Source organism: Carica papaya, chromosome 6, assembly GCF_054855325.1.
Source record: "Carica papaya isolate Zhongbai chromosome 6, ASM5485532v1, whole genome shotgun sequence".
NCBI lineage: Eukaryota > Viridiplantae > Streptophyta > Magnoliopsida > Brassicales > Caricaceae > Carica > Carica papaya.
Genome location: NC_142314.1, coordinates 36,708,798 through 36,733,519, shown reverse-complemented (window position 1 = coordinate 36,733,519; position 24,722 = coordinate 36,708,798). Strand labels below are relative to the sequence as shown.

Here is a 24,722-nt window from a genome sequence, read left to right as displayed (position 1 = left end):
AACCATATTTATGTGTTTTAAAAAATGTTAATTATATTAATTATAATTATACAATTTATATTCTTAATTACAATTATATAATTTAACGAACAACTATTTTAAAAATAATTTTAAAATTTACGGAACATTTATTTTAATCGAAAAATAATAAAATTGAAAAAGAAAATTGGGTAAAAAGTCATCTACTATATAAAGAGCCTATGAGAGTCCAAGTTGAGGCCCATTGGAATGTTTGGGGCCCAAGTCACGCTTTGTTTCAAGCTCGTCCCGTAGGAGGAGCTGAGACCAGAGGGCAGCAGCTGGCGCGAGAGAAGCACATACGAAGAAGAAGCTTCTGAAAATGAGAATGCGAGAACGAAGCAGAAGACAATGTAGTTTGGTTTGTCTGATCGATTTTCAACTGGACGAAGGAAGAGAGGTTGCATATCGGAAAAGGATGGAGTCTCGCGCGCGCAGATTATTTTCTTCCTCGTGAGACTGAAATCGGAAGGGAGAGGGCGCCGAAATAGATGGAGGAGGAAAAGAGAGCCTCGGCGCTGTCACTCGGTTCGAACTAGCCGGAGATACGTATACTGTATGAAATTTCGCTTTGATATTTATACGTCATTGCTATGGATTCCTAACAGGTTTTGTTCTGGTTTCTTCTTTCGCCATTAGTGGCCGCTTCGTTTTCTGCTTTGCATCTTACAATTCAACTTGATTCTTGTCTATTTCGGAAATTCCTGCTTATTATTCGATTTCTTTAATTTAGAAACGGAAGGAATTTGAAAATTTGGGAATTGTGTAATTCAACTGTGAAATTTCTGCTATATTCTTTTGATTTCTTCAATTCAGGGATGGAAATTGTTTTGGAAATTTGAGAATTGTGTGATTCAACTGTGAAATTGAAATGATTGTGGAATTAAAAGATAAAGTAAATAAAAATCCAACTAAAATTGCATACTGATGAGGCTTGCACCTGCTTTTTTCGTTTTCGTTTTCGTTTCCGTCTCACCATTCACCCTCACCTTATTTATACACCTGTGTTTATACATACATACGCATGTATGCATAATCATGTATATGTATATACATGTATGCTTACGTATACAGGTATATACAGGTCATGCGGTCTCACACACCAAACACAAGCTCCATCAACCAAGCTTTCTCACACACCAAACGCAAGCTCCATCAACCAAGGTCATGCTTTCTCACACACCAAACAGAAGAAAACATAACAATATTCTACTGACTTGTTATTTATTGATATCTCCATGGCAGTTTCCATTATACTTTTCTCTAGCAACAATGAAATTAGATATCTGATTTCACCGTTTTCCAATTCCCGATCTCAACTTCAATTTGTTGCGGGTTCTAATCATAACATATTTCTTAAACTGATCTAGATTCTCGATGATCTCCATTTCCTTCCTTGTGATCAACACTATTATCAAGGTTGATGCATTTGTACCGTCCTACACAAAACACATAAATTACAAAATCAAACCCTGTAAGCACTGCTATAAGAAAGTAGAACCTATCCATACGGCCTCTATTCAGTGATCCCTATGGATAGGTTCTACTTTCTTATAGCAGTGCTTACAGGGTTTGATTTTGTAATTTATGTGTTATGTGCAAGACGGTATAAATGCATCAACCTTGAAAATAGTGTTGATCACAAGGAAGGAAATGGAGATCATCGAGAATCTAGATCAGTTTAAGAAATATGTTTTGTTCAGAATCTGCAACAAACTGAAGTTGAGATTAGGAATTGGAAATGGGTGAAATCAGAATTTGAATTTTTTACGTGAGCGTTTGAATTTGAATTTTTTTTTATCAACAAAATGAATAAAAAATAATATGTTTGTGAAATTTACATACTAATAAATTTTAATTGAAACTCAAGAAAGGGGAGATTATATCAGCTCCAGGTCCGATTTCTCTGTGGCTATGAACACTAATAGCAACAATGATGATAAAAAATTCACAACTACAGGAATTACCGAGGATTCCAGCATGAAGAACAGCAGCACTGGAGGCTGGAAATATGCATTGCTGTTGCTTGGTAATATAAATTTTATTCTGACCAATATGTTGGATTTCTCCTATCTTAACTCGAAGTAAAACTCGTTGAATTAATATCTTATTTTAACGTATACTTGTTGATTAATCTGGTGCAGTGAATCAAGGCGCGGCAACACTAGCATTCTCTGGACTTGGAACTTTCCTCAGTGATTCTTACTGGGGCCGCTACTTAACCTGCACAATCTTTCAGCCGATTTTTGTTTTGGTAATTTAGTTACCGCACTTTTATATCTATATATGTGTATAATGTGTTCTCAACATGTGCATATACGTACATAGGTATTCCATACATTGTTTTTATGAAAAGGGTTTGGGACTAGTATCATTATCGTCATGGCTATTCTTGATCAAACCTGAGGATAATGAAGGTTTTTCCTGAGGCCAAAACAGCTATTGAAGGTTTTTTCTGCAGAATATAGAAAAAGTAAAAAAGTTGAAACATGAGAACACTGAAAATATACAAAAAGGTGGAATATATATTCTATTTTAAGAATGACGTGTATAATATCACAAAATATATATATAAATATATGTATATACATAAATAGAAAGAAATGTGTAAGTATAGATATACATTTATAGGAAAATAAATCATGGAACAGATTCAGAAAATAAGGTAGAAAGAAAAAAGAAATAATATATAAGCTAAGGCGAGTTAAAATCTTCAAACAAACAACTGATAATAACTATATGTATACTGTGTAAGTGAACATATATATGTATATATATATACATATATAAAGAATATATGTCAATCAAAAGGATGTGATTAGCAGAAGACTAATATAATATGATACCATGAGGCAGAGAAAAGCAAAGAGATGATGAAAGAAGATGAACAGACAACAAAAACTGGCCTTAAGAAAAGAAGTAAATTAATGGGAAAGAAGAACACTGAGAAAAAATATAGAGCAAGAGGATTCAATATATATATATAGAAGAGCAAGAAGGATTTGTGAGCAGAGACGTATATCAGATAGAATTTATAGCAAGCTAATCATGAAAATGGGTATCACACATTCTGTATTTATTATATAATATATAAAAACTGAGACTAAAGTCACTCAAGACTAAAATGACTAATTTGAATTTTTTGTATATATAGTTAGTTGGTGAACATATATGGCCTACATATTAAACTGCAATCAAGTTTTTCTTCTAATAAAATGTCTGTTAATATCAATGTTTTTTATTCGGTCGTGTTGATGCTTATGGCCGATTTGTTGTTATTACGTAGGCGCTAAGAAATTTTTTTACTTGATTATGTATCAATGAATGTATAAATTTTTAATTAAAAAAATAATAAATATAATATGGTGAAATAAGAGAGTGCATTCTTTACATCACTTGAAGAGAGATTTAGAGTATATGCACCAAAGCTAGTCCAAAAATTTCTTTTACTCTAGAACATATATACAGATCTCTCTCTCTCTCTCTCTCTCTCTCTCTCTGTCTATATATATATATATATATATATATGTATGTCTATATTTCATTTGAATGCTGTATGAGACATGTGGTGCGTGATGATGAACAGGGTATGAACAGGATGCCGGCGACGATGGTTGGTTGATCATGACAAAAGCAACCCAAAGTCTGTTTCGTGCCAACTTTCATGTAAGCTACATATGTGCTGCAAACAAAATTTGTTACAACTAATCTGGAGAGTAGACAGCTGGTTACTTGTTTCTTTACATGCAAACACCCTGTAATTCACCTACAGCAGCCTATGTGTTGCAGGTGAAGAAGAGGAAACGGGATTACTGTCGTCCTAGAGGCTGGGAATTATATATTATTTGTGTTACAGTGGGTCGGATTTCTCTGTTGCTGTGAACATTAATAACAACGATGATGATGATCAGAAATTCGCAACTCCGGCAATTACTAAGGATTCCATCATGAGAAAAAACAGCACTGGATGCTGGAAATATGCAATGCTATTGCTTGGTCGGATTTCTCTTATCTCAACTTGAAGTATTGAATTAATTTCTTGGTTTTAAAGTTTTCTTGTCGGTCGAATCTGGTGCAGTCAATCAAGGCACGGCAACACTAGCATTCGTTGGAGTTGGAGTGAATGTGGTCTTGTTCTTAACAAGAGTTCCAGGCCAAACTAATTCACACGCTGCAATATAGTGTCAGCAAATGGACTGGAACTGTTTATCTTTGCTCGCTGGTTGGAGCTTTCCTTAGAGGTTCTTACTGAGGCCGCTGCCTAACAATAACTAGAATCCGACACGAATGAAGCAGCAAATCAATGGAGGCTTTGCACTGTGACAGAAGTTGAAGAAACAAAATGTGTAGTGAAAATGATTCTCATATAGCTCTGCACCATAATCAACTATCTTGTCTGCACCTGTGTGGCATCTCTTATTGTGAGTAAGATGATGTAATGAATTGTCGAGCAAGACGATCTGGGTGAAGGCAACAAAGTAGATTATGGTGTAGAGTCATATGGGAATCATTTTCATGACACATCTTGTTTCTTCAACTTGTGTCACAACACAAAATTTCCATGGATTTGCTGCTTCATTCATGTCGGATTCTGTTATTGTTAGGCAGCAGCCCCAGTAAGAATCACAAAAGAAATCTCCAATCAGCGAGCAAAGATAAACCGTTCCAGTCCATTTGTTGACACTAATTGTAGTCTATGAATTATTTTGGTCTAGAACTCTTGTCAAGAACAAGACCAAATTCACTCCAACTCCAAAGACCGTGCCTTGATTCACTGCACCAGATTCAACCGACAAGAAAATGTTCAAACGAAGAAATTAAGTCGATACTTCAAGTTAAGATAAGAGAAACAAAGCATGTCGATATTATTAGTTGAAATAAACCACGGAACAAATTCAGAAAATAGGTTAGAAACAAAAAGAAAGTAATATATAAGTTAAGGCAAGTTAAAATCTTCAAACAACTGATAATAACTATATGTATACTATATACACGAGCATATATATGCAAGTTAGAGTCTTCACCGCTTTGGTTTTCTCTGCCTCATAGTGTTATATTATATTAGTCTTCTGCTAATCACATCCTTCATAGTCTTTATATATGTTCATGTATATAGTTATTATCAGTTGTTTGAAGATTTTAACTCTTCCTTATCTTATATGTTACTTCTTTTTTCTTTCTACCTTGTTTTCTGAATCTGTTCCATGGTTTGTTTTCCTATAAATGTATATCTGTATGTACATCTCTAAAAATTACTCAAACATTCACATAAAATAAAAAGAAAATTTTGGACTGCAATAAAATTAAAGTAAAAAAAAGGTGAGACTGTGCCCAGAAACATATTACAGATCATAAACTTGAATGGAGATGGAAGAAAGCAATCATCCCCCACAAGCTCCATCAACCAAGGTCATGCTTTCTCCCATACCAAACGAAGGTGAGAGTCACAATATTCTACTGATTTTTTATTCATTAATATCTCCATGGCAGATTCCATTATACTTTTCTCTAGCAACAATGAAATTAGATTTCTGATTTCACTCATTTCCAGTTCTTGATCTCAACTTCCAACTTGTTTGCAGATTCTGATTACACCATATTTCTTAAACTGCTCTAGATTCCCCGCGATCTCCATTTCCATCCTTGTGAATATCATTTTGATCTATGCTTTCATCAAGGTTGATGCATTTATACCATCTCGCACAAAACACGTAAATCACAAAATCAAACCCGGTAAGCACTGCTATAAGGAAGTAGAATCTGTCCATATGGCCTCTATTAAGATTTTCAGGGATCCAACCATCCTTGTTACCTCTTGCTGTGATCCCCATTACCATGTTAACCAACAAGCTGCTAACGTAATTCCCTAGCGAAATCGAAGCCATACAGAGAGAACTACCGAAGCTTTTGATCCCGTCCGGTGCTTGTCCGTTGAAGAATTCCAACTGACCAACGTACATGAAAACTTCGGAAGAACCAACAAGAACGTATTGTGGGACTTGCCAGAATATGCTTAAAGAGCTTGATTTTTCATTTGGAGTAACATGTTTAAGCCTTTCGAGTTCTGTTATACCGGCTGCAATCATTGCTAACATGCCTATGATTAGTCCAATTCCCATTCTTTGAAGTTCGGTTAGGCCTTTGGGATTTCCACTTAGTTTTCCGGCTACTGGCACGAGAATCCGCCGATAAATCCCGGTGCTGATAAGTACACTGCAGATGTCAAATGCAGACATGCTTGCTGCTGGGAGGTGGAAGTTTCCAACTCGGGAATTCATTACATCGCCTTGCTCAACAAAAAGAGACGCCATCTGGGTGAAGACAACTGAATAGATTATGGTGCAGAGCCATATGGGAATCATTTTCATTACGCATTTTGCTTCTTCTACTTGTGTCACGGTGCAAAGCCTCCATGGATTTTCTGCTTCATTCATGTCGGATTCTGTTATCGTTGCTGCCTTGTCCAGAAATCTAATACGAAAAGAAACATAAACAAAATACAAGAATCAGAAATTTGATTTACCAATTCTGTCATCGCTATATTCCTCAATCTTATTAATACACATATAACATGTTATATCATTTTCTATTAATTTAAACTTTTAAAATAATTAATCTTATTGATATTTTAGATAGTATAAAAATTCTATATACTTACTCAAAATCATTACTGTGAAGAATTTTTCGACTGCCCTTGATTGCAGATTCAGATCCTTCAACCTCAAACAAGTCATCTGGATCAGCTGGTTCGATCTCCCACTTTCTAACTGTAGCAACGAACACTTGAGCCACACGGGGTAAAGGGTTACCACACGGTTTAACATACCGATACTTAGGCGTTCCGAGCAAAAATGCTACCAGTGCAATAATGGCAGAACATAATGAAACCAAAAATCCTAGTGTCCATTTCCCTGTATCTTCGTAATAAACCAGCACGGTGTTGGAAAACAGCGATCCAACGTTGAGTGCGAAGTAAAAGTAACAAAAGAATGCAGTCTTGGAGATTTTCTCTTTTGGGTTTCTCTCATCAAATTGATCTGCTCCAAATGTGGCTATGGTAGGTTGATGTCCTCCATATCCGAAAGCAACCATGTAAATCGACAAGTAAAAAAGGGCAGCCCCGGCTGAAGATGCAGGATTGCAGCTCAAATTTCCATCTCCACAGCCCTCAGGCTTGATCAAGAACAGCCATGAGGATAATGATACTAGTCCCAAACCCTTTTCATAAAAAACACATACATGAACATATAAGCACATGTTGAGACTACATTGTATACATAAATATATATATATATAAGGGCTCTGATTAAATTACCAAAACAAAGATCAGCTGAAAGATTGTGCAGGTTAAGTAGCGGCCCCAGTAAGAATCACTGAGGAAAGCTCCAATCAGTGAACAAAGATAAACCGTTCCGGTCCATTTGCTGACATTATTTGCAGCCTGTGAATTATTTTGGCCTAGAACTCTTGTCAAGAACAAAACCAAATTCACTCCAACTCCGAAGAATGCTAGTGTTGCCATGCCTTGATTCACTGCACCAGATTAATCGACAAGTAACCGTTAAAAACGAAGATATTAACTCAACGAGTTCTACTTCGAGTCAAGATAGGAGAAATCAAACATATTATTCAGAATAAAATTAATATTACCAAGCAACAGCATTGCATATTTCCAGCCTCCAGTGCTGCTGTTCTTCATGATGGAATCCTTAGTAATTCCCATAGTTGCGAATTTCTGATCATCGTCGATGTTATTAACCTTCACAGCCACAGAGAAATCGGACCCGGAGCCGATATAATCTCCTCTTTCCTGATTTTCAATTATAATTTATTAGTACTAACATATTATTTTTATTTTTTTTTAATTCATGTTTTGATAAAAAAAAAAAAAAAAAAATTCAAATTCAAACGTTCACGTAAAAGAAAAATGTCAGAAAGTGACTACAGATATACTTTAAGATTATTCGAGAAAAAATTTAATTTCGAAACTTAAAAGTCGGCACGAAACTTGGGATTGTTTGGTTATGATCGAGCTAGCAAACAAAAATTTTCTTAGCATCAAATAATGAAGTGGGTTCGTTCCACTTGGCCAAATAAAAAGTTAGTATACTTATATATCAGCTTCTTAAATGATATCATATTTCCCCTATGAACAGGGCGTTATTGGGTTACATCGAATAACGCCCACAAAATAGATCAATCAAAATGATATGAAAGCGAGATACATTATCGAACCAATCAAATTATATCGACTCAATATCGTATGATATTAAATAGAGTTAATTAATAAATATTTAAGTTATTATTCGGTACATGTTTTTGATAATATAAATAATAGTATTCCGAGCGATCTTAACCTTTACGGAAACTTCATCTAGGGAATTGGTTGAAGCCAAAACAGCCATTGAAGGTTTCTTCTGCAGAGTATAGAATAAGTTAGAAGTTGAAACATGAGAACACTGAGAATATGCAAAAAGGTGGAACATATATATATATATATATTCAATTTTAAGAATGACATGTATGATATTACAAAAATATATCTATTTATATACAGATATAGAAATGCATGCGTGTAGAGATATACATATATAGGAAAATAAACCATGGGACAGATACTGAGACAATAAACAAGAAAGAAAAAAGAAGTAACATACAAGCTAAGGTGAATTAAAATCTTCAAACAACAGAGAATAACTATACCTATACTACATACATGAATACATATATATATATGAATATATATGTATATATCAAGATATATGTCAAGCAAAAGTATGTGATAAGCAGAAGACTCACGCAATATAACACTATAATACCATCAAGCAGAGAAAACTAGAGAGCTGATGAAGGAAGATGTGAGCAGACAACAAAAATGGTCTCAAGAAAAGAAGTAAACTGATGGGGAAGAAGAACACTGAGAAAAAACATGGAGTTAGAGGATTCAATATATAGAAGAGCAAGAAGGATGAGTGTCATTTTCATGCATGTCTTATCCAATTTGCTGTTCAAGAATTTTATTTTGGAAAAAAAAAAAGAAACAACAAAATAATTATGTAATATAATTATAAATTGTGAAAAAAATATAAAAGAGAAGAGATGGGTCTGTTCAAATGAGTTTGTGCCACAAATTTGAGTCATCCCCTTCTTGACTTCTCTATATATATATATATATATATATATATATGTATGTATAAGTGGGTATTTATATATACTGAAATTTCCATATTGAGTTGTGTATTTTTATTAAATTTTTTTATTTAAGTGGGTATTTACATAATTTTTTATAAATTTGATTGAAATTCTTGAATCGGGTCATATATTTTTGTATATTTTTATTAAAAAATTATGTTATAGTTGATATTTACGTAAGAACTAATAACGAAAATTTCGTAATTGATAAATATAGGATTACGTATCGTAATTTCTCCCTATAATTAAGAAAATTTGTGAATTTATGAACTTTAGATTTCTGGGTGTTCACAAATTTTTGATAATCTCTCCTAAATTTCACTCTCATGTTTCCATCACAAACCAATATAAACAGTACTTATAATTATAAACAGTAGATATCTCAAGAAACTTCTTTTTGCAAATTATTACATTTGGAGTGATTATAACTCTTGGACTAATTTGTATTTGGAAAATCACTTTAAACTTTATTTGTCAAATTAATTAACCAAATTGTTAACAATTTCTTCTGCCCTTTTGCCCTCCAAAGTTAATTAATTATTAAGTAATTATATTGTATTGTTAATTCTTTCCATTAATGGAATTGCAGAAGATGAAAGGAAATTTTCCCATCTCAAAGGGATTACATACATATATAAACACACACACATATATATATATATACACACACACACATATATATATATATATATAAATGCAACACATGAATTAGAATAAGATTAGAACTAATTATGCAATGAATTATATGGACCACAGAAGTTAATCACCATAAAAGTTTCCATTCTAGCATCCAGTCGTTAGATGTTGTTATCAATTTAATCAACAATTGACATTCAATTATTACTTACATACATTTAGTGAAATACGTATATATATATATATATATATATTACCAATAGCAGATTGAAGTTCATCTACTGATTATATAATCCAGTTTATAAGATCAGAAGAAGTATTGATGTATAAGCACAAGAAGTGTTTTGTATAAGCACAAACAAAAATATGATACATGCACATGATCTATATATATAAATATATATATATATATACATATATATAAGCATGCAAAAGGTATTTTGAAGCGAACCCAGAAAACAAAAGAGGGGGGTTATCATGTTATAGGAAAATGTTTTGTTTCATTAGTCTTAAATATCAATTAATATTCTCCAACTTTATATCTATATATATATATGTATGTATGTATACATGTGTATGTGTATATATATATGTATATATGTATAAAAAGAGAATAGCTAGTTGTTAGAAAGATATCAAATCATGGTAAGATTTTCCCAGAAGTGTATTCTTTCATTCTTGGAAGGCAAACATAACTTTTTCCATTGTCTTGAAACTTCTCCCATTGCTGGTATTTTAAGTTTTTCCAAATGGAGGCTATGATAAATATACATACACACACACAATATATATATATATATATGTGTATAAACATACAAATGTGATGGGTCACTTTACTCAGGCCTATACTAAATGTACATATAGTCCTAAATGAAATGACAGTGACAATTCAAAATCCAATCAAGCAATTTGATGGAGGAAAGTTAGCCAAGTGTAAAACAAAATTAGGTCATCATGATGATCAAACTACTTTTTATTTTTTTGAATTTTTTGTTGTATGTATAGATTATATTCCATCAAATGACCCCTCACAAATTTAAAATTGACATATGCACTTTAATTAATAATATTAATTATTATAAGTTTAATTTCTTCTAGAAAATAGTAGAGTTCCATAGAATTTTTACATTAAAATACAATATAATTTTAACTCATCTAATTTTTCGAAACTATATAAACATAATTCTGTAAGTAACAAAAATAAACAAGAACTAAAACGAATATCAAACCAACGTTTATTTTATAATTTTTCGATATATAAAGACTAACCTTTTCGGAGACTTGAAGGAAAATGTGATTTTCAGAGGGACTCGAAGGGTTGAGAGAACGAAGTGACAGAATTCTTTTCTCATTTACTGTAAAGATTTAAGAAGTCGAAACCATGCAAATCGAACACTAAACCCTATCTCAAAGTTTAACCTGAGTTTCTCGACTCAGATTCTGATCAACGACACTAATTTGAATTCCTTGGTTTTAAGTTTCTTCCACTTTCAAGAAGAAGAAGAAGAAGAAGAGAGATGTAGAAGTGAGAACAGGAGAGTAGAGAGAGGGCGTGTATGTGTTTTTGTGTGTGTGTGTATACATACGTATATACATATACATTGGGGATTATAATATGTGGCTAGGTTTGAATATTTGTATAACAGCTTGCTCCTTAAAAGACTCTCTCAACAAGTTTAAGCTGTTTGAAATGGCTGAAAATAAGGAGGAAATTTATGTCTCTGCAAATCTCACAGGTTGATTCTCTCTCTCTCTCACTGTTTTTTTCTCTTTTTCAATTAATAATATCTTTTAAATCTGGATATATTTAATTTAATTTAATTTTACCCATTTTATTTCTTTCACAAAAATAAATTTTTATCTATTTATTTATTAATTTTTACCTCATTTTGCAGCCTTTCACAGCCTAAAGATTTGGGGTCAAGCAATGCAGCCTGCCTTCAAATATTTACATACATACATATATATATATATATTAATTTAAGGTAAATTACAAAATGATTTCTCCAAATTTGACATTTGATGTTCCTAATATTTTTTATTACAATTTAATCCTTAATATTTAACATTTTATTTCAAAATTTTAATTTTCATACATTTTCTAATAAAAATATAAAATAATTTTAAAAAAAAACAGTCTAATTTTTAAAAAAATCAAAATAGGACTCCTTTTATGTAAATATGAACTTTTTTCCATTATAAGCCACATAAAAAGGAAACTTTTGAAATAGATATAAAATATTAAGAGCTAAATTGTAAGAAAAAAATTTATTAGGGACTAAACTGCAATAAGTGTTAAATTTTAGGGACTAATTTGATATAAAAAAAATTCAAGTGGTAATTTGATATTTGGTAATTAGAATGTTAGCTAGTCCTTAAACTGATTAATTAGCTGGTAATTGGGATTAGTTAGATTTTAGAAAGAGTAATTATTGGAGAAATCTTTTGGATTTGTGTGTGTGTGTGTGTATATATATATATATATATATATATATAATTGTTTGAAATATTTTGAAAATGTATATAAATTCCTGAAGCAACTAATTAACTAGAAATAAGCTAATTAATGGTCTTATAATAACTAATATAACAAAATTAATTAACATAATTAGCCTAAAATTGGACTTTGATTTTGTTTTAACCAACATTTGATATTAATCTTAATTAACAATTTGAATCTTGTAAAATGTTAATCAAACCCAGTTAATTAATTTCAAATTTGCTGTCAATAATTAAAAACTAATTACTTGTTTAATCAGTTTTTTTTTTTTTTTTTTTTTACTTGTTCTTAATTCCTATCTTCCAAGTAGATTGAAAATTTGACCTACCAATTTCATGCAACTTAACAAATTAATCACTCATGATTTCCCAGATTTTCTCCCTCAATTTTCTCTCTTTACATGTTTTCTCTGTATTTTTGCTGTCAATTTCATCGTATCTTCTTCTGAATTCTACTACTAATTTTCTTATTTTCTTCTCCCCCTAAAAATCTCTTTGTTTCTCCTTCATGTTCTCCCTCTCTAGAAGAAGAAGAAGAAGAAGATTTGATTTGTGATATCTTGTTGTTACGTTCGTGTCAAAATAAAAAATGGTAGAAGAGATGTCGAGCAATGCGAGGACAAATCTTACGTTAATGGAGACTTCGTCTTCCAACAATAGTGAGAATTGCACGTTGAGTATACGTCCTAGCAAGCGTGCTAGGCAAGATAATGAGGCAACGTGTTCAACGAGGTTCAAAGGTGTTGTCCCGCAACAAAACGGACATTGGGGAGCACAAATATATGCGAACCATCAAAGGGTTTGGCTAGGGACGTTCAAATCGGAGAAAGAAGCCGCCATGGCTTACGATAGTGCTGCAATCAAACTACGAAGCGGTGATTCACATCGGAATCTTCCATGGACGGACCTTAACGTTCAAGAACCGGATTTTCAAAATCTTTACACGCCGAAAGCAATCTTGAACATGATAAGAGATGGGTCTTACCAATCAAAGTTTGCTGATTTTTTAAGGATACAGTCTGATCAAATTAGTTTTGATCATCATCAAGATACAATGATCAACAAGATCACGATCCACGATCATCATCGGCAAATTTCTTGCGTTCAACTTTTTCAAAAAGAGTTAACTCCTAGCGATGTGAGTAAACTAAATAGGCTTGTCATTCCTAAGAGATACGCGGTTAAGTACTTTCCTTATATCTCGGATAATCCTAAACATGATAGTGGAGAAAATGGGACCGAGCAAGACATTGAGCTCGTGTTCTTCGACAAGATGATGAGACCGTGGAAGTTTAGGTATTGTTATTGGAGGAGTAGCCAAAGTTTTGTTTTCACAAGAGGGTGGAATAGGTTTGTTAAGGAAAAGAATTTGAAGGAGAAAGATGTTATAATATTTTACACGTGTGATCATCAGAGTCAAGATGATCATGGGGTCAACACATCAAGCGGTCAGAATACTTTCTTTTTAATAGATGTAAAGCATCATCACTATCATCATCACTATCATCACCATTCTAATACTAGTGAGAAAGTTGACCGTGGAGTCAAGAGTTACGATGAGTTGAAGTTGGAACTAAATTTAGAGAAAAATTTCAGCTTCAAATTAGGTGATAATCACAATCAAGACGATCATAATCACGATCATCGTACGAAAAGATTAAAGGAAGAGAGATTGGAATCGACTCGCGACCTCATAGGTGATAAAGGGTTTACGCTTTTCGGGGTAAAAATTAGTTAGTTGTTGTTCATCAATTTTTTAGCTACTAAATTTTTTATATTGATCATTGCAAATTTTCATTTTTTTTTCCTCTCACATTTATATATTCAAAAAAAATATATATATATTATATTATTGAATTCTTTTTACTACTAGCTAGTACAATTACTATTATAATTTTATTAATTATTACTTTTATTTTCATAGTTAAAAATAAATATGCCAAATAGTATATATATATACATATATATGTGTGAGTGTGTATACACACACATACACTAACACTATATTTTGGACAAAAATTAGTAAACTATTTGAGAGAAATAAAGAAGAACTTGCTATATAAGTTCGTGTGTGTGTGTGTGTGTGTGTCTATATATATATATATATATATATATATATATATATAAAGGTGGGATTGAAGTCATAAAAATACATATAAATCTGTGTACAATTTTGATAAAAAATTTTATGACTTAAATTCGATTAATGAGGTCAACTGTTAAGATACACACACACACACACACACATATATATATATATATAATATATAACATTCAATCAACCGTGTATATATATATATATATATATATATATATAATCAAAAGTAAACCCATTTGATACCCCGGAAAATAAGTAAGAAATTACCAAGTTAATTATATTCTAAATCTTTAATTGAAGATTTGAATTAATTAATAGAGATTTAGAAAGTTACTTAATTGCATATAGCCTATTAAGTTAATTATAGATTATAAATCACTTATATATATATATATATTACACTGTAAATAAAATAAATAGAAACATATTAATTAATAGAAGAAATGAATGAAAATTTAGAAAATTTTATAAGGAGAGATCAGATTCATATATGCACACATACTTACATACATATATATATATATATATTACACTGTATATACGATTGACTTATCAAAAATTTTAATGTTATCAGCATATAAGCAGCTGTCTCCCACTGACTTTTCTTGTCTCTCAGCTGTTCATCCTAATCACTTTGTCTTCCACTTCATAACTCCTTTCCCCATCACTCCCACATTTTTCGTTAACCTTATTTGCCTATCTCTTGGCTTTTTATGAATGATTACATACATATACATATATACATGTATGTATGTATGTATGTATGTATGTATATATGTGTGTGTGTGTGTGTGTGTGTGTGATTCATGCATTAAAATATGTATTTTATGAAGTTATTGCATTTACATGTTTATAAGTAAAAAAAAAAAAAAAAGTAATAATGGATTAAACACCATTAAATATGTCATTAACTATAAATTATGAGGAGAGAGATTATTAAGAATACTTAAGTTGACTAATTACTGAATTTCTAAGACTAAAAAAATAATTAATTATAATTAAAAATATCCATTGATGAACTGTAAAAAGATTCAAAGAATGAAGAAGAACACAAAAATGATTTACATGATGCTCCACTAGATTAGTGGGTTAGGGTAGAAAACAACAATTATATATATATATATATAAGAGTGTATAATCTATATAAAAATAATATTTGATATAATAATAAATATATGATAATTATCTTATTTATTTTTTGTAAATTATAACTCGTTCAAAATACCCACTTAATAACAATTACATATATATATATATATAAATTTTTTATTATATAGAAAAAAATTGTGTCATGTAGAACTGCTCAATCAGCATCTCCGACGAACCGGAGCACGCTGTGTGACGAGGCACACTGACGTCGGTGCCACGCGGGATGCCACACAGACGATATGTGTGCCCCGCGATCGGACGGTCCATGATCAATCATGCACGTGTGGACGGTCCGAATTTGTTCCCTCTTAAGCGTGATCAGACTGTCGAGATCAAATCATGACAGATGATTCATATTCATTTCCTCCTTATGTGCGATTAGACGAAAAAGATCAATCGCAATCAATGATTCAGATTAATGCGGGATAGATATAAATACCTCACACCACACGGTAACCCAAACCCTAGCTGCCAATCCCAAGCAGAGAAGAAAATCAAAATGCTTTAGAAAGAAATCGACTGTCAACTGCCGTCGCACCAGGTTACTGTCGACTGCCAAATGAGGTAAAAATTCTCTCTACTCGCTCGAAATTCAATTCCGAACACCCCTATGACCAAATCGAATAAAAAATGACGAAATGTTAGCCAAAAACTACGGGCAAAACCCGACAGAGCCGCCGCGGCCAAAACCCCACAACTCCTCCAATAAGCCCCTTCCCAATTTCTATTTTACGAAATTTTTTAATTATTGTGTTCACGTAGTAGATAGCACGACGTCCCTAGATACCAATCCAAGTAAGGATTTCTCACCCTATTTTTCGTTACAGTAAATTAATGCTTAATAATCGATAATTGTATGTTTTTATGAAAAACTAGAAAACTCTAAAAATAAATTACAGGTTATTGGTAGAGTCGGAACCGGTTAGTATACATTTTTTCTTATTCTCAGTTTGTTTTCATGTTCTAGCCTGAATTACTTACCATTACATTATGTATGCTTATATTGATAGTTTGTATAGTCTTCTCTTCGATTATCTGGGTTAATTTGTTCTTTCCTGCATGGTTTATCTAGTTATCTGATTACTCAATTATTGGTTATGATAAGTTTAATTATTTATTTAAATGTTGTTTTATTGATCTATGAATATAAAATGAGATATGGGTATTGTATGGTTGATTGTTATAGAAATCTGTATATGAAAGACTTGTTGGGTACTTGAAAAATGACGGACAGATCCGATACATAGAAAACTCTATCGTGAATATTATCTTAGTCGAATGGGACTGAGAAGTCTTTTACCAGTAAAATTTGGGAGATATGGTTCACCTTCATAACAGACGAGATATCGCAGTGGTGGAATATTTGGCACCTATTATCGGACAGGGTATAGGAACGACCGATTGATTGTTAAATTTGATATTAGGTTCACAAGTAGGTGGACATCTCTATAAACTCCCAGAGGTACCGGTAAGCGGGTAAAAATTAAAATTAATCATCTCTTGTTATCTTTTATGTGAAAATAAAAAGTATATGAATATGAGTTTTCATATGTTATGTTTAGAAAAACTTGTTACGTAAATACGGAATAAATGACTTTCTTTATAATAAATGAATTTAGATTAAATTAAGGGATTCGTTAGTTATTTTTTTTATTTTTATCAATTTTTAATTTTTCTTATCTATGATTAGTGTAATATTGTTACTAAGTTAGTGTAGTTAACCATTTCATTAAATATTTTAAATTAAGAGAATCAAGATCTAGATCTCGATCAATAAGAGGGTTGCGAATAGTTCACCATCCGGATTTCTTTTAAAAGCTAGTGAAAGTCGTTCTAAAATGCTTAATTATTTATTTTTCGTTTATTTTTTTTAATTTTTGTTTATTCTTTTAAAAGAAATATTTTTATAATTTTATTGAACATTCTAAATTATTGTATAAGAAATATAAATTCTATATCTAGTATTCACTTCTATATTTAATTTATAACTTTATTTCTATTTAAGTTCTAAATTTTTACGCTTATATATATATTGTATTCTTGATGATATGTTGATTAGCATGCGATGTCAATTTGCAAAACCCACAAATTTGATACAATTTTTTGTTGTCGAGTGCATGCATATAAAAAACGTGTCCAAGACAAAAATAATTATAATAATATGTAATAATCATAACCCAAATCCAATATATATATATATATATATATATATAAAGATACATTGCCCACAAAGATTTCGAAGGTAGACTATCAAATAGTTCTAAATTTGACATTTACCCATTTGCATGGACACAATATCTTTTTACATACATGTCAATGGTGGGTTGCAAGTCACCATGCTATACATCTTTGTGTGTGTGTATATATGTATATGTATATATATATATATGGTGTTATGTTGTTTGAAAAATTTTATGTTCCTTTGTTTTTAGCACATAAATATGTGTGGTTTACTCACTTTTCATGTATTTTTATGAGAAAACTTTTAGTATACAAATTTAAGATTTTAATATAAAGTTTAATTATATGATATAAAAGTATGAATTTAATACAAATATGATAAAGAATTAAATTATAAGAAATTTTAATTTCAAGTCAATTTGATATATAATTTAAGTTAATTATATTTATAATTATATTATTTAATATTATTTTTATTAAATTAATTTAGTGACAAAAAATAATATAAATTGCAATTTAATATGATTGGTCAAGACACTATAGTCCAATATAATTAGGTCATTGTTTCCTCTGTTCATAGCAAGGCCAAGAGTGAGCTTATACATATACATATACATATACATATACATATACATATATATATAATATAATATATTAATAAATATGTTAATGGGGCCAATAAAATCAATTGGATCCGTTTGCCATTTCACCAACAACTTGATTCTAATGGGGCCTCCCTCCTCATATACATATATACACACACATACATATATATATATAAAGCTTCTTTAATTTCTATGGTGATAATTTATATGCTTTTTAAGGTCATCAATGGCGCCTTATAACAACACTACCCAATTGACATATATATATATATATATATATGTGTATAGGTTGGCCTAGTAATACATGAAATTAAACTTGGGCCTTCAAAGGGTTTTGTGGGTTTGGGCTATCTTCATGAACTAGACTAAATGAATTTAGTTGAAAATTGAATATATATATATATATACCCAAGTGATATATATGTATAGGTTGGCCTAGTAATACATGAAATTAAACTTTGGCCTTCAAAGGGTTTTGTGGGTTTGGACTATCTTCATGAACTAGACTAAATGAATTTAGTTGAAAATTGAATATATATATATATATATATATACCCAAGTGATATATATGTATAGGTTGGCCTAGTAATACATGAACTAGACCAAATGAATATAGTTGAAATTGAAGTGGATCCACTTGTGGGATAAAGCCTGGTCCATAATGTGTAAGTATTGGGCCTATACTTACAATTTCTTTTAACCCTTATTTTATAAACAATAATATTTTTAACTAAATTGATACATACATTTTTTTTTATGAATCAGTCATTAGCTAAAAATAGCTAATTTAGTGTATTTGCTGTGTAAAATTTATTATATATTATAATATATAATAAAAATAAACTTTCCAAATCTGGTATATAAATGTACAGAAACCAGAGACAGAGGAATCTACTCGCACCAGGTAAAGCTTGAAACTTTCACATCTGGAGTTCACACACAAACCGGACACTCTCTTTGTACACCCTAACAGCACACACTCTCCCCCTCTCTTTCTGTGGAAATAATAAATAACTACGAACCTACCGAAGAACCAAACAAGAATTACCAACGACAGCGAGAAGAGGGTTGATTTTCCTCCCTTTCTCGCCACCTGCCTTTCGACATTTCCAAAGCTTTTTTCTTGTTACAGTCTTTTTTAGCTGCTTAAACTTCTCGCCAGTGACGCAAGGAAACAACCTCGATCCTATCGAACCCATTTTACCTAAACCCCATATCCCCATTCTTAGCTCTCTTCCCCTCCATCTCTCACGTTGGCTCTCTCCATCTCTCCAAGGTACCTCTCTCTCTCTCTCTGTGTCGATGTATCTCTTCTTTCTGTTTCGATCGTGTCTGTGCTAGATAATTGTGATTTTCGTTGTTATCTTATCTGGGTTACCTTTAGTTTTCTCTGATTTCCTCTGAGAGATTTATGAGAAATGCGGTTTTGGGTTTCATTTCTTGAATGTGTTTGTTTCTTTGTGACATTTTGTTCTTGAGGATGTATTGTTTGATAACTTACCTTAGATTGATCGTTTTTTAGGTTTAATTTGATGGGTGTATTTCGGACTGATCCGATAGGTGAACTGTCAGGTTTAGCTTTTCTGGATTTGTCTTGGTTTAGTTTCCTGAGAAGGATGGGTTTGTTTTTTTTTTTTTTTGTTTGGTGAGAATGTGGGATAAAGAAAGGAGAAATAAGCTAGCTACTTTACTGCATTAAACCTGAATTTGTATATGCATGAATTGGTGAATGGTTCAGAATATTTTCCATGGTTTATAAAGTTCAATATGAATTCGAGCTTTTCTATACAATGTGAATTGTGAATGCACAGGTTTGCACTTTCATGTAATAGATCCTCCAAGGTTCTTAATTCGGAGTATGCATGTGCGAGTACATGTATGTTTTATTGGCTTTGCATAACCTTTAACTTTCTTATGTCCTTTCTACAGATATTTAATTTCCTCTTGGAAATTTAGTTTATTGAGAATGGCAGTAGCAGCAGCTTCAAGCTTACATATAGCAACAGGAAGATCTTCCATTAACTCTTCTCGGAAGGTTACCAAGGCAGGTATTGCCAGTCTCAGTGCTAATCCTAAAGGCACGTCATGGGATAAGCTTACCAGTGGTCGTCATATATCATCTCCACAACTTTTTCAATGCAGTTTTCCATCATCTTTGATAAAATTCAATAAGTTCGTTACAAAGGCAATGTCTGAGTCCAGTGAAAATAAGCCCTCATCTGGGTTGCCAATTGATTTGAAAGGTTTGCTATGTTTTAATTGCTCCATTTTCTTGTTATTATCTGCAATACTGACTTCTTCTTATTTTTCTTTGAGCCGACTTATCTCTGCTTATTGAGCCTTTTTTTTTCCCAATAAGCACTTTTTTATGAGTCTTTTGCGTTTGGATTCTCTTTCTTACCCAGCTACTAGCACAACCAATGCAAATGTGTTTGTACTGGGTTTCATTTGGTTATTGTCTCGATTGAGGTTCCCAAAGATGCATCCGACCTATATTATCTAGCCAGTTTCTTGAGACACAGGAATAATGCACCTATCTGCTTTAGGCAGCATTACCTAAATTGCTTGATGGTACGAAATGCATTTGATGATAGTATAATGTCTCCTGGATCAGTTACTTCGTACTTTATACCAAGCTGGAATATTGTTTCTCAATAATGCTACTGCCTTCGCTTATCCTCATTTTGATGACTTCATGGTTAGCATAAAACGATAGCCTTTCTATCAGACTAACACTATAAGTGGTAAAATGTATAGGAAAAAGGGCATTCATTGCTGGCATAGCTGATGACAATGGATATGGTTGGGCAATAGCAAAATCTCTTGCAGCTGCAGGTGCTGAAATTTTGGTCGGAACATGGGTGCCTGTAAGTGAATTAAATCTTCTTCCTAGCCATATTCATAATAATTTAGAGCTTTCTGTTTCTGAGCTAAACGTTTATTGTGTAGGCTCTGAATATTTTTGAGACCAGCTTGCGACGTGGGAAATTTGATGAATCACGCGTGTAAGATGCTAGGGCTGGTTTGTGTTCTGTTGGTGTATGGTTCTATCGCCTTTGCTAAGGAAACATTTTCTTTTTCCAGATTGCCAGATGGCTCTTTGATGGAGATTACTAAAGTATATCCTTTAGATGCAGTTTTTGACAACCCTGAGGATGTTCCTGAAGATGTAATGGATATAAGTAACTACTTTCAGTTCTGTACATAAAAATAATCACATGTCTCTTATTGTAAAACTTTTCAATATTGTGTTTCCAGATAAAAACAAATAAGCGTTATGCAGGATCCTCTAACTGGACTGTTCAGGTATGAGATCCAACACACCTCTCTCCTCAATATTTATGTGCAATGTCCACAGTAAGTGGGGAAGCTGATTTTGGAGTTTAAATTAAGTTCCAAGCTTATGCCTTTCTGTTCATCTACAGTTTTGATGATCCATTGATACTAGAAAAAACAGTAGCCATTAAATATTTCCAGGGGGTATAATTTCGATGCATGCTTCTTCACACTTTTATTTCAAGAAAAAAAAAAATCTCGATGCGTAAGTCTAGATGTGACTCTTGATTAAAGTCAAATTCAATTAGAATTTTTCAAGTCTCATAACTAAGCCAAACCTAAATTGCAGTTTGGTTGAGTTATTTAGTCAATGTAAAGTGCACACGTGCTTCGAAAAATTAGCTTAGGAGATCATTGTTGGGACTTCCAAGTTCTTTATTTTTTCATTAGCAGATTCAAATATAAATAGTTAGTGCTCCTCAGAGAAAAAACATGAGTTGTTAGTAGTTCTTTCTAGATTATCGGATAGCTAACTACCATTTTCCAAGAGGTTTTTCTTCTACTCCTCTTGAGACATTTGAAAAATTTTGTGATGCCAGCAAGTCATTTGGAAAGTCATTTAAACTAAAAACCTGAATTTCTAGCGTACTTTATGTTTCATCAGTATTTTTGAGGAAAGCATCAGGTGTTATTTTAATTTTTCGTATTCTACACTGCAGGAAGTTGCTGAATCTGTGAAGCAAGATTTCGGCAGCATCGACATCCTTGTCCACTCCCTTGCCAATGGTCCGGAGGTACAGAAGTTTAACATTGTGTAATTCCTATCAAACATCTTTCTTTTACTCAACAAGCCATTTTCTCTTGATAGGTGAGTAAACCTCTGTTAGAGACATCCAGAAAAGGGTATCTTGCAGCTTTATCCGCCTCGAGTTACTCCTATGTTTCTCTACTTAAGCATTTTATTCCAATAATGAATCCAGGCATGTTCTTACCTTTTCCCAATCTTGCCACACTTCCTTTCTCACTCTTCTTTCTTCTTTGTCTCTTCAAGTCATACATGATCTACTGTGCATGATAATACCTTTCTTTTATTTCAAAAAAAAAAGTCAATACATGATCTACTGTAGAAATACATATTTGTTCTGATTGGAGTTTGATGATCCAGGTGGTGCCTCGATATCTCTTACATACATAGCTTCAGAGAGAATCATTCCTGGGTATGTTAGTGGTTCATCGTGTACTAAGCATTAATCTTTACCTAGTCACCGTTCTTCAAGTAACAGTGTTCTTGAATAATGTAATACACAGATATGGTGGTGGTATGAGTTCTGCTAAAGCTGCACTTGAAAGTGATACCCGGGTGAGTTCCTGTTTCTTTTAGTATTGTTCCGGTCGTGCATTTCAAAGTTAAAAATATGACTTAAAAAATGTTGGCATTTTCATCTTTTGTTCAGGTGCTCGCCTTTGAAGCAGGAAGAAAACACAGAGTCAGGGTCAACACAATTTCAGCTGGTACCTTTTTGCCACAGTTCTTTCTTGATTATTTTTAAGTAAATATTGCTTTGAAGTTCCTTTCAAGAACATGTAGATATATCCATCCTTGAATCGTAAGATAGTAATTCATCATTAAACTAAAAATATGTAAGTGCATCTCATCAAATGAAGCTTGACTGAAAAATACTCTTCTTAGAGGAAGGAAGATACAGTTTTTTCAGTGAATGGTGATTATGGAAAACAAGGTGTATATATATATATATATATATATACATAGAGACACACATACATCCATACATGCAAACATATCTATAGAGTGGAAAGAGAGAGATCAAGTACATCATGGATCTGTCTCTGCATTGAGATTTTTCAGTCACTAACAGCTATTGGAAAGGACTTAATTTTCTTAAAATACTAACATCATTTTTTTCCCATTTTATCTTTCGTGGATTGTATTCCTGAGCCTTTTCCAGTTTTAGATTCACTTGACTTCATTATTAGATGTCGATGGACTGTTCTATAGTCAAAACTGAAATTAACAGATATCTCCAAGTAGCACAATATCTGAGAATCCTTCATCCAACTTGCAGGTCCGCTAAGAAGTAGGGCAGCAAAAGCAATTGGGTTTATCGATACAATGATAGAGTACTCATTAGCAAATGCACCTCTACAGAAAGAACTCTCTGCAGGTGATTTTTAAAAACTTCCTAGTTTTACAAATATGTCCTAAATGCCTTTCTTTTCATTTTACGGAGTTGAAGAAATCAATGTTACAGATGAGGTGGGAAATGCTGCTGCCTTCCTAGCATCACCATTGGCCTCTGCAATCACTGGTGCTGTTATATACGTTGATAATGGTCTGAACGCAATGGGCGTCGGAGTTGATAGTCCGATATTCAAAGACCTGGATATTCCAACGGACAAGCACTAGGGTTAAACCCGGATATTCCAACGGACAAGCACTAGGGTTAGGTTCGGGCAGGTTCGTGAAAGCAGAACTTCCGAGTTTCCGTTTAGCGCTAGGGCTGCCTTTCTTACATTCCCTTTTTTGATGTTTTAGAAGGCGTTGAAATTGGATGGTTTGCTCAGTGGCCACCATTTTGCTTATGAGAATTTCTAGTTTCTTAATTTCTGGTTTCCTTTTCTAGTGACCATGTATGACATTGTTTTAAGTCATTTATAACTGGAAGCTTTTCTTATGGATCTGATTTTAATTGTCCAATGATGGTGTGTTTATATATCACTTAGAGAATATATATATATATACACACATATAAATTTTAAAAGGATTATTAGAATAATTATTTAATAAAATATGTATATTAAATATTAAATATAATATTCATGTATATGCACAAATACATATATTGTTAATTTATATGTTTAAATATATTAAAGATAGATTTTGTAATTTTATATTTGATTTTAAATGTATTTTTAGTTTTTTTCAAAAAAGCTGCAATCAAAAGAATACTAAAAACAAAAAAAATTCAGCAACATAAACAAAATTTATTTCTTACTTTTTATGATTATAGAATTAAATTGATACTGGCCAAAAATACAAGTACATAAAA

The 24,722-nt window shown here is 32.2% G+C and overlaps 4 protein-coding genes across 4 annotated transcripts; 3 read left to right on the top strand and 1 right to left on the bottom strand.

Annotated features, from left to right (window-relative positions):
- Nucleotides 1-228: 228 nt before the first annotated feature.
- On the top strand, nt 229-6,554 carry LOC110826376 (uncharacterized). The gene is made up of 7 exons (XM_088222427.1): nt 229-626; nt 1,103-1,182; nt 1,979-2,047; nt 2,163-2,272; nt 3,605-3,684; nt 3,808-5,455; nt 5,601-6,554. The coding sequence occupies exons 1-5, from the start codon at nt 577-579 to the stop codon at nt 3,638-3,640; spliced, it is 345 nt and encodes a 114-aa protein (XP_088078553.1). The 5' UTR covers nt 229-576; the 3' UTR covers nt 3,641-3,684; nt 3,808-5,455; nt 5,601-6,554.
- Nucleotides 5,293-8,921, bottom strand: LOC110826378 (Major facilitator superfamily protein). The gene is made up of 6 exons (XM_088222426.1): nt 8,838-8,921; nt 8,376-8,435; nt 7,669-7,828; nt 7,334-7,551; nt 6,677-7,236; nt 5,293-6,489 (listed from the first exon to the last, which is right to left on the bottom strand). The coding sequence occupies exons 1-6, from the start codon at nt 8,838-8,840 to the stop codon at nt 5,622-5,624; spliced, it is 1,869 nt and encodes a 622-aa protein (XP_088078552.1). The 5' UTR covers nt 8,841-8,921; the 3' UTR covers nt 5,293-5,621.
- Nucleotides 8,922-12,844: 3,923 nt separating this feature from the next.
- On the top strand, nt 12,845-14,083 carry LOC110825390 (AP2/ERF and B3 domain-containing transcription factor At1g50680-like). Its single transcript, XM_022055837.2, has one exon. The coding sequence runs from the start codon at nt 12,935-12,937 to the stop codon at nt 14,081-14,083; it is 1,149 nt and encodes a 382-aa protein (XP_021911529.2). The 5' UTR covers nt 12,845-12,934.
- A 5,397-nt stretch (nt 14,084-19,480) lies between these two features.
- MOD1 (NAD(P)-binding Rossmann-fold superfamily protein) lies at nt 19,481-24,347 on the top strand. Its single transcript, XM_088222937.1, has 13 exons — nt 19,481-19,654; nt 20,308-20,621; nt 21,136-21,245; nt 21,328-21,383; nt 21,463-21,547; nt 21,637-21,684; nt 22,374-22,448; nt 22,523-22,634; nt 22,820-22,871; nt 22,963-23,014; nt 23,109-23,166; nt 23,739-23,837; nt 23,925-24,347. The coding sequence occupies exons 2-13, from the start codon at nt 20,345-20,347 to the stop codon at nt 24,077-24,079; spliced, it is 1,179 nt and encodes a 392-aa protein (XP_088079063.1). The 5' UTR covers nt 19,481-19,654; nt 20,308-20,344; the 3' UTR covers nt 24,080-24,347.
- The last annotated feature ends 375 nt before the right edge of the window (nt 24,348-24,722 follow it).

Coding starts and splice junctions, on each gene's coding strand:
- LOC110826376 (XM_088222427.1), top strand. CDS start 577: ATGAAATTTCGCTTTGATATTTATACGTCATTGCTATGGATTCCTAAC. Junction 627..1,102: donor TTGCTATGGATTCCTAACAG/GTTTTGTTCTGG, acceptor AGGTATATACAG/GTCATGCGGTCTCACACACC. Junction 1,183..1,978: donor CGCAAGCTCCATCAACCAAG/GTCATGCTTTCT, acceptor TCACAACTACAG/GAATTACCGAGGATTCCAGC.
- LOC110826378 (XM_088222426.1), bottom strand. Junction 7,829..8,375: donor TAGATGAAGTTTCCGTAAAG/GTTAAGATCGCT, acceptor ATTGAAAATCAG/GAAAGAGGAGATTATATCGG. Junction 6,490..6,676: donor CTTCACAGTAATGATTTTGA/GTAAGTATATAG, acceptor TTTTCGTATTAG/ATTTCTGGACAAGGCAGCAA.
- LOC110825390 (XM_022055837.2), top strand. CDS start 12,935: ATGGTAGAAGAGATGTCGAGCAATGCGAGGACAAATCTTACGTTAATG.
- MOD1 (XM_088222937.1), top strand. CDS start 20,345: ATGGCAGTAGCAGCAGCTTCAAGCTTACATATAGCAACAGGAAGATCT. Junction 21,246..21,327: donor TGGTCGGAACATGGGTGCCT/GTAAGTGAATTA, acceptor TTTATTGTGTAG/GCTCTGAATATTTTTGAGAC. Junction 21,548..21,636: donor CTGAGGATGTTCCTGAAGAT/GTAATGGATATA, acceptor TTGTGTTTCCAG/ATAAAAACAAATAAGCGTTA.